The sequence below is a fragment of the Gymnoscopelus braueri genome, assembly GCF_963280865.1.
Source record: "Gymnoscopelus braueri genome assembly, chromosome: 22".
In the NCBI taxonomy this organism is placed as follows: domain Eukaryota; kingdom Metazoa; phylum Chordata; class Actinopteri; order Myctophiformes; family Myctophidae; genus Gymnoscopelus; species Gymnoscopelus braueri.
In genome coordinates this window covers 43,901,985-43,910,785 of record NC_137624.1, presented here as the reverse complement: position 1 = coordinate 43,910,785, position 8,801 = coordinate 43,901,985, and the positions used below count along the sequence as shown (strand labels likewise).

At 41.6% G+C, this 8,801-nt stretch overlaps 1 protein-coding gene across 4 annotated transcripts in view; it reads right to left on the bottom strand.

Moving 5' to 3' along the window:
- Positions 1 to 1,348: 1,348 nt before the first annotated feature.
- marveld2a (MARVEL domain containing 2a) overlaps positions 1,349 to 8,801 on the bottom strand; it is a 33,430-nt gene continuing 25,977 nt past the window's right edge. For all 4 annotated transcript variants that reach the window (XM_080418942.1, XM_080418941.1, XM_080418940.1 and 1 more), the window contains exons 10-11: positions 6,061 to 6,111; positions 1,349 to 2,809 (exon numbers count right to left, since the gene is read on the bottom strand). In XM_080418942.1, the coding sequence (XP_080275068.1) occupies positions 2,690 to 2,809; positions 6,061 to 6,111 (171 nt within the window). In that variant the 3' untranslated portion in view covers positions 1,349 to 2,689. The remainder of the gene's footprint in view (positions 2,810 to 6,060; positions 6,112 to 8,801) is intronic.

Sequence of the window (8,801 nt, the reverse complement as noted above, 5' to 3'; positions counted from 1 at the left end):
GAGACGGACATGACCCCAAGGCCATGTGCTTTAGACCGTGCAACATACAGTGTAGTGTTTAAATAGGGCCAGTTGTCCACACACACACACACACACACACACACACACACACACACACACACACACACACACACACACACACACACACACACACACACACACACACACACACACACACACACACACACACACACACACACACACACACACACACACACACACAGATTAGACAACAACAAAAACATCAGTGCCAGCACACGTACCACTGCTTGTAGGCTATAGAGCTTGTAGATCCAATCCATTGATTGTTTTAAGGATAGAACTCACACACCAGGCTATGGTTTTATATGTCTGTATTAATAAATACATGTCATGGGCCAGCTGGAGGAACTGGTGAGAGTGAGCGTCTCTCTAGAACAGCCACAGACTAGAAGCAGATCAAACTTGGATCTGGTAAACCGGATTTATACTGGTGTCGTAATAGTAGATCTACAAGCTCACGGCACGCCACATCGTGAGGCGTTGTGAGGCTTGTAGATCTGCTATTTTCAGTGTGCGACCATGTAACAGTGTTACTGATGTTTGGCACTTTGTAGCAATTTACACTGTTGTATTTTGCACAATTAATTCATTATGATTGTAAGTATTTATTGACTGATAATCATGAGGGGCAAGTGCAATGTGTAATATGTATGAGTGCGATAGAGAACAGAGATCTGCATTATGGGTAATGTAAGTGATTGTTGAAAGCTTAACATGTACCAAGTGGTTCTGTGGCCAGTGTAAATGGGCTGGACCAAGTCAGAATGGCAGAGGGGGGTTATGATATACATTTGGAATGGCTAAGGATATTGTGATGGTGTAATGTTGTAGTAGTGTGAAGAATTTATATTAATTTGTTGTTCATTGAATGGATGCGAACACAATCGGCCCGTGTTCGGCGGAGGGAAGCCGGGCAGCAGTGGTGGAAAGTAACTAAGTACATTTACTTAAGTACTGTACTTAAGTATAATTTTGAGGTATTTGTACTTTACTTGAGTATTTCCAATTTCCAATACTTTTACTTCTACTCCACTACATCTCAGAGGCAAATATTGTACTTTTACTCCACTACAATTATTTGAAAACTTTAGTTACTAGTTACTTTTCAGATGTAAATTATGATATTATGAAACATACATTAACCACTTTAGCCCTATTTTATACCTAGGCTATTTGAAAATAGCAGATCTACAAGCTCACAACGCGTCGCAGCGCGACGCGTTGTGAGCTTGTAGATCGGCTATTTTCAAATATTTTGTACTTTTACTTTTGGTACTTTAAGTACATTTTGACGCCAATACTTTTGTACTTTTACTCAAGTACATTTTTAATTTTGGATTTTTACTTGTAACAGAGTATTTTTATATTGCAGTATTGGTACTTTTACTTAAGTAAAGAATTTGAGTACTTTTTCCACCACTGCCGGGCAGGGAGGTGATATTTGTCACGACAGCAGTGACAACACAGACATGTGTGTGGGGAGGAATTAATTGGCATAACGACTAAATTGGGGAGAAAAAGGGGGTATGAACACAGCCCCCCCGAGCAAGACACCGCTAACAGCCCCCCCCGAGCACTCATCATCATGACCATCTGAGCAGCCATCAGCTGGGTGAAAAGTAAGTAAGAAATTAAGTAGGTCGGAGAGGCTTATTATTGGTATCAGCCGAGAACGCGGGCGTCTGTCCTCGTTACGATGCGCTAATAGACCCCTGGGAGATGGAGCGCTGAGATGGAGCGCCACACCCATCGTCAGCTCCCAGTACTTATACCGCACGACTTGTCACACCCAAGCCCTGCTACTCACTAATACGCTTAGCCGGCGGTGCCCGTTATCGAACCGAAGACAAAAGGCGAGAGCTCTACCGACTGAGCTACCCGGACACTAATCTCTGAAGACTGTTGGCAACTCCCGTTACAACTTACAACGTGTAGAGTTTGTTGTTAGTAGGAATGAAAACAAAGACGCACCAACGGAAGTGGAGCGCTGAAGGAGAGTGAGCGGCCGACATCCGGTCTCTACACGGTGGACGGTGCCCCGGCCCCAGAGGCAAATTCAAAGGAAAACCGTATTTTTTTTGCCGATGGATTCCCAGATTATCCGGACACAAACTGGTTGAAGCTGAAACTAAACCACCCCCCCCCCCCCCCCCGTGGGGATTAATGAAGGTCTACCCTTTTGATGAATAAATACATCTAAAAGTGTAGCTTGGTGTGCAGGTTCTATTCTAATCATTAAACTAATCATGGTCTAACGGTTGATGTGAGTATAGTTATCCTTCTATAGAAGTCCAATCCTTTCATTCCCATTATGTTATGATGATGATGATGATGATGATGATGATGATCTGCAGTGGGTTTCATCGGCCAGAAGAAGTTGGTCCACTTAAGTGTTTTTGTTCTTCCAGTGATCTAACAAAAATAGTTTAGCCCAGTCAGTGGTTCTCAAAGTGGGGTCCAGGGACCACCTCAGGGTTCCTTCAGGGCCGTTCCAAATGGTCCCTTTGCAGGGTTTGTAACTCTGTAGACTAGAGTGTACAAATGGAACCAAAACGGACCCTTCCTTCCGGGTCCCATTTTGGTTCCATTTGTACACTCCACAGAGTTCTGGGTGGACTTTGACATTAAAGAGAGAAACCGGTGGGTTTTAGTCGTAGCCGTCGTTCCATTCCATCACCTTGTCGTATTCATGGATCCTCTGTTTGATGTGAGACAGTTTGTTCTTCAGGTACTCACACCGTTCCTTCTTCTCCAGGAACGTAGGATCCTGGAAGACAGAGAGCAGAGGGAAGAGCATCAGTGTTGATTTCGTCGGCTAAAACTATGACAAAAAATGTCTGTCGATGACCTTTTTTCACTGAGGAAAACTAAATAAAAACTAAGCTATGATGACTAAAACTAGACTAAATATATTGACTAAAACTATGACTAAATATACTGACAATTTCATCAAAAGATAAAAACTAGACTAAAAGGTTTGGGAGGGACTTTGTGGAGAAGAGATCCAGTAGAACTAAGACAAGTCATCATGGGTGCGTGCGGTTGTCACAGACCGAAAATAGCTGATCTACAAGCTCACAACACGTCGCAGCTTGTAGATCAGCTATGTTTGGCATGCAGCCAAGTGAAAATCAGCCATTTCGATGCCATCACGGGCCTCCAGAAATATGATATTTTAGTCAACTAAAACTAAAATAATAAAAGTAAAACATTTCAGGTGACTAAAATATGACTATATTATTCAAAAGACTATCAAGATGTGCCGTCAACATCAACACTGGGGTCAGATCAGTGTTCCTCTGAAGATGTTGAGGTGTGATACTGTGTAGGAAGGAAGGGAGGAACCGGAGGAACCAGAATCGGTTCCATGATCACATTTGGAACCATTTCCGGGAACCGGTTTAATCAGCCTGTCAGAGCTGGTTTGTAGACTTCACGTCTGCTATTACAATACAATTACAATACCGACGTTTTTTTTTATTTCAAGGACCATCAACGGTCCATTCGGTTCCATTTGAACACTCTCAGAGTTACAGACCTGTAAAGGGTCCATTGGGACCCCCCTATAGGAATCGCTAAAGGGAACCGTTAAGGAATCTGTCCGTTAAAGAGGGAATTGTTCAAATCCTAAAGGATCCCAAGCCTAATACTGTGGCAAGCTGCCATCATGTGCCAAATACATGATAAACCATACTGAGGACAAAACACAATCTGATTTCCTTCAGTGGAAAATCTTCAGTTTTCCAGTAATCGGTTTGTTTTGGTGTCTGTGTGTCTGTGTGTCTGTGTGTGTGTGTGTGTGTGTGTGTGTGTGTGTGTGTGTGTGTGTGTGTGTGTGTGTGTGTGTGTGTGTGTGTCACGTGCAACCTCAAATAAAGCCTATTCCAACACAGATACTAAAGCATTTCCCCACAGCTTCCCTCGCCCAGAAAAATGAAACAGTATTTCATGATGTCCACAGTAATGTTAGTTATGCATGAGACGAAGCCACACGCCACAGACACGCACAGCTTAGAAGCAGCATTGCACACATTTCCTATTAACTCTCTCAGTGCCAATGAAAAAAAAAATTGTTGCGAACTGTGCCAACTTTTTTTTTTTTTTTTCAAAGTAAAAAAAAAGTGCTTAGGAAGCGAGATACAGCCTTTTTCAGTTATAGGTTAAACAAAGAGTGGATGGAGCTGCAAATCTTCAGATAATGATATCTTGGGTTCTGAACACTTTTTTCCACTTTTTTAAACTCGGGATTTCTCGTTCTGGCACTGAGGGTATAACCCTAAAACTCGGGATAACTCGGGGTCTGGCACTGAGAGAGTTAAGACTGACCAGACTAACCAGATATTTCATTATCATTCAAATGTAATAGAAGCAGATCTTTCCCCCCATGCAGATTCAGCACAAACATGGGGATGAATTCATTCTACTGTTATGCCACCAAAATGTGGAATGTCCTACTATACACGAATCCACGGAGCGCTGCCCTGGGCGCAGCCATTGCTGCGGTGTCAACGCTCCGCGGACGCGACACCGCAGCAATGGCCGCCTACAGGCAGCTACAGGCAACGCGTCTGTGGATTCGTCTATACCACCAGACATCGCAAAGTGTGACTCCCCCATAACCCTCCTTCAAAACCTCCATTAAAGAACACCTGTCTGTTATTTACAACTGGACCTAGACAAGTCTTCTAGCTTGCCAAAAGAAATGACCACCCCCCCCACTGATGTCTAGTATTGATGATTTATTGTATAGTATTGTATGCCTTTATAGGTCTTGATGAATTTAATACACAGGACCACAATGGAAAAAGCCCCTTTTCGTGTTATCCGTTTAGCATTATTGTATAACTCTACCTCTGTAGCTTTTGCAAACTGTTAATAAAGTATTAAACAAATCAATCAATCAATCAATCTACTAACCTTCTTCTGTTAATAGGTACAGCATCTAACTGCCTCACTAATAACTGGCTGGTATCTACAGTAAGTAACAGATGAACACATTGCTTCCACTAATGCATAATATATTTACTTTATTATATATACCAGTGTTTATCAACCTTTTTTGTGCCAAGGCACACCTGGCATAGCCAAAAAATACCAGGGCACACCTAGATATACGGTATATATATATATATATAATTATATGTATATATATATAGACACACACACTAGGGGTGTGCCGATACACTAATTTCATGAAACGATACGATACGATATTGGGCACACAACTTCGATACGATACGCACTTTTTTATTATGAAAATATATGGGGGAGAAAAAAAGCAAATGCAAACAAATATTTCTGTTGTTGCATTATTCAGACATGCAAACTTGTAGCTTTTGAGCTTCCACTAGCCGTTTTGAATCCAAATAGGGCAATAGTGTGACACCAAAAAACAGCATGTTGTCACCCTTTTCACCTCGGGGTTGTTTGCATGATTGCCTGATTATTATTATTGTAAAAAAATATATTAATATATATTTTTTCAAACCTTCTTCAAACGGCGCGGCACACCTCAGCAGTAGCCCCGGCCCAAAATTGGGACGTTTGCCAGGGTTGATATACACTGATATATACTGTATATTTCTTAACCACTTGAACCCCAGATTCCCTATTCTCTGCAATTCTTTTCACCAAAAATTACCGATCTACAAACTCAAAACATGTCGCAGCATGGAAGTGTTTTGAGCTTGTAGATCGGCTGTTTTTGACAAAGACGTTCTGTGTGTAGAGGGGAAAAGAACGCACCAAGTACAGTGCAACTCAGGCACCATCTATACTAAGTGTAGAGGATCTAAGTGGTTAATTAGAACATAATACTTAGTAATACATGCAGAGACAAACGCACATCTTCTGATGTGATGACATTTTGCTCGGGTGTCACAACCTTATATCACAAAACGATCAATATTCCATGGCCATTTCTAAAAGGACAGATGATAACCAGACAGTATGAAGCCCAGCAAACAGCCACTGCTATGAACGACAGATGGAGAGAGACAGGCGAGGGAAACAACTCACCGACTTCTTCCGCTGGAACTCCTGAAGTATTCTGTTGATGCGATCAAACTCCTAAAACAACAAAAATAAAGACTTAAAACTTAGGTCACGTTAAGCCTCATTTTAACACAAGCTCACAACCCGTCGCCACGACCGATTTCAGTCATTTGGATTCCATAGAAGCCGGCAAGTCTCGTCTTCTATGGAAGCCATGGCACACACCGGATATAGCAGATCCACAAGCTTGTGAGCTTGTAGATCTGCTATTTTCGAAAGATTTAGGAAAATTTTGAAAAGTGTTGCAAATGTTGGTCTATAATGACATGCCACCACACACCAGGGTTCATGTGGTTAATTTATAGAATACATGTTGGTCATCTAAAGGGATGAAGCACCGTCTAGCTGCACACAAAGCAGGAAGTTGAGGCTGGGTGGAGGGGAAATGCAGCAGGAACCAGGAAGTTCGGGGGACAAAGGGGAAATGAGGTAAACAACCAAATATGAGTGGGTGGGGGAACTACATTCATGAGCACATGGTCTGTCTTTTGTCCTGAGTGTGTAATTCCCAAGACAATTGTTTTGGGGAGCGCCGCACACTGTGGTTCCTACTGGACCTGGTGGTTCCAGGTCCACTGCAGAACCCTTCACATAACTGGAGGGGAACGACCTCACAATGGTCATAGAAGACACTATAGGGCAGGGGTCTTCAACGTTTTCAGGCCAAGGACCCCCTAGCTGAGAGAGAGACGAAGCAGGGACCCCCTCTATATCGTATAAAATTGCGTTTCAGATTCAACTTTTTTTGTTTACTTGGTCTGCTCTTTTTTCCCCCACTACTCCTATACCTCTTTGCCAAAAAATAGCCGATCTACGTGAGCTTGTAGATCTGCTATTTTTGGCTAAAGTTCTCCTCAGAAAAGGGATGGTATAGGATTCAAGTGGTTAAGGTAAAAAAAAATAAAAAATCATATCACACAAAGATTTGGCGGACCCCCTGTAGTAACACTGAGGACCCCCTAGGGGTCCCGGACCCCCTGTTGAAGACCCCTGCTATAGAGCCTTATGAAAAACAGCTTCTGAGTCATCCACTCATCATACGTTCTTGCTTCTTCCTTTGTGAACATGTGGGGGATGATCAATGATCGCATTTTATCCGTTTTGTTCACTTAATTGTATTTATCTTTTATATTGTGTCTTTCATTGTTATTGGTTCTTGTTTTATTTTTACCTGCAAGTTCAAAATAAAGACTATCAAATAAAATGAAAATGTGTGTCAGCAGAGCACCAATTAGCCTACAGTATAAAGTGCCATTACTGTAGGCCAGTGTTTATCAACCCTGGCAAACGGCCCATTTTTGTGCCGGGAGTACTGCTACGGTGTTCCGCGCCGTTTTAAGAAGGTTTTATTTTTTATATATTTTCGCTCCCGTTTCAGGATTATTACGGTCATTTCCGGGTCGCGCGGCCCAATTATTAGTTACGTGAATGTTTGGGCTGGGATGCTTTCCAGCAGGGGCGTCGATATATAACCGGAAAACTCGTCCCAAAACACGCTCGCCCCCATTTCTTTTCCAGCGGTTCTTGTATTCCTGTGTTTGTTTTACTGAGGATAAGGTTAGAAATAAGTTTACGGTTAGCCATATTATTAGTTTTACTGATATATAATTATATATATATATATATATATATATATATATATATACACCGTATATCTAGGTGTGCCCTGGGATCTTTTGGCTATGCCAGGTGTGCCTTGGCACAAAAAAGGTTGATAAACACTGCTGTAGGCTATCTGATATCTCTTTCCCCATGCTGCACAATGCAAACGCCTGTACTTGTTACTTCCTCATAATGACTAGACTTTCTATGTACTTTGTATTTAGAGTCAAGAACACATTTTCTAAAGGTTTAATAACAAAAGCTTGTAGATCTGCATTTTTTGTTTTTGCTATTTGTCACACGATTAAGTATAGGGCTTAACCATATCAACCCTAGCATCCATATTCTGCTGGAACATTAATTAGCCCATAATAGCAGACCTACAAGCTCGTGAGCTTGGTGTAGACGGGAAGAAAACAAAACGGTCCACGTACAGTTGTTAACAGTGGTTAAACTGACTGTCTGCAATGAGGGCAATTTCTAATGTAATTTCTCTTGTGGCTCTCAAGCTAAAAGGTTTGGGAACCATCGATCTACAAGCACACACTCAGTAGAGGGCTGAATCAAATATGAGGTCTAAAACAGTGGTTCTCAAACTCTAAAAGGACCCCCAAAATGATATGTATTTGGTCTCAGACCCCCATCTCAAAATGTTTTGTTCCAGGGACCCCCAGAAGCAAAGATTTGAGTTACAAATGTTCGCCTTAAAAAATATATATAAGATTTGCACAGAGTTTCACGATTTAAAAAAAATAGCAGATCTACAAGCTCATAGCGCGGCACTCGGTGCCGCGCTATGAGCTTGTATATCCGCTATTTTTGAATAGCCAAAGTATACAATAATGGTTAAAGTGGTTAACACATTGAGTGCCAAAAACGGTCCGGACCGTTTTTCATAATCCAAACGAGGAGATTTTTTTTTCTTTTTTTTTTTTCCCAATTTCTTTTTTTCCCCCCTTCACAGCACCAGGAGATATCATTTTTCGAAGATTTAGACTCCAATCCTCTTCCTGGTTAACTTATGACTTCAAAAGCCTGTATCTCGGCTCCTGTGTACTTTTTCTTTTTACTATGTATTTTTGACTATTTTTGACTATTTTCAA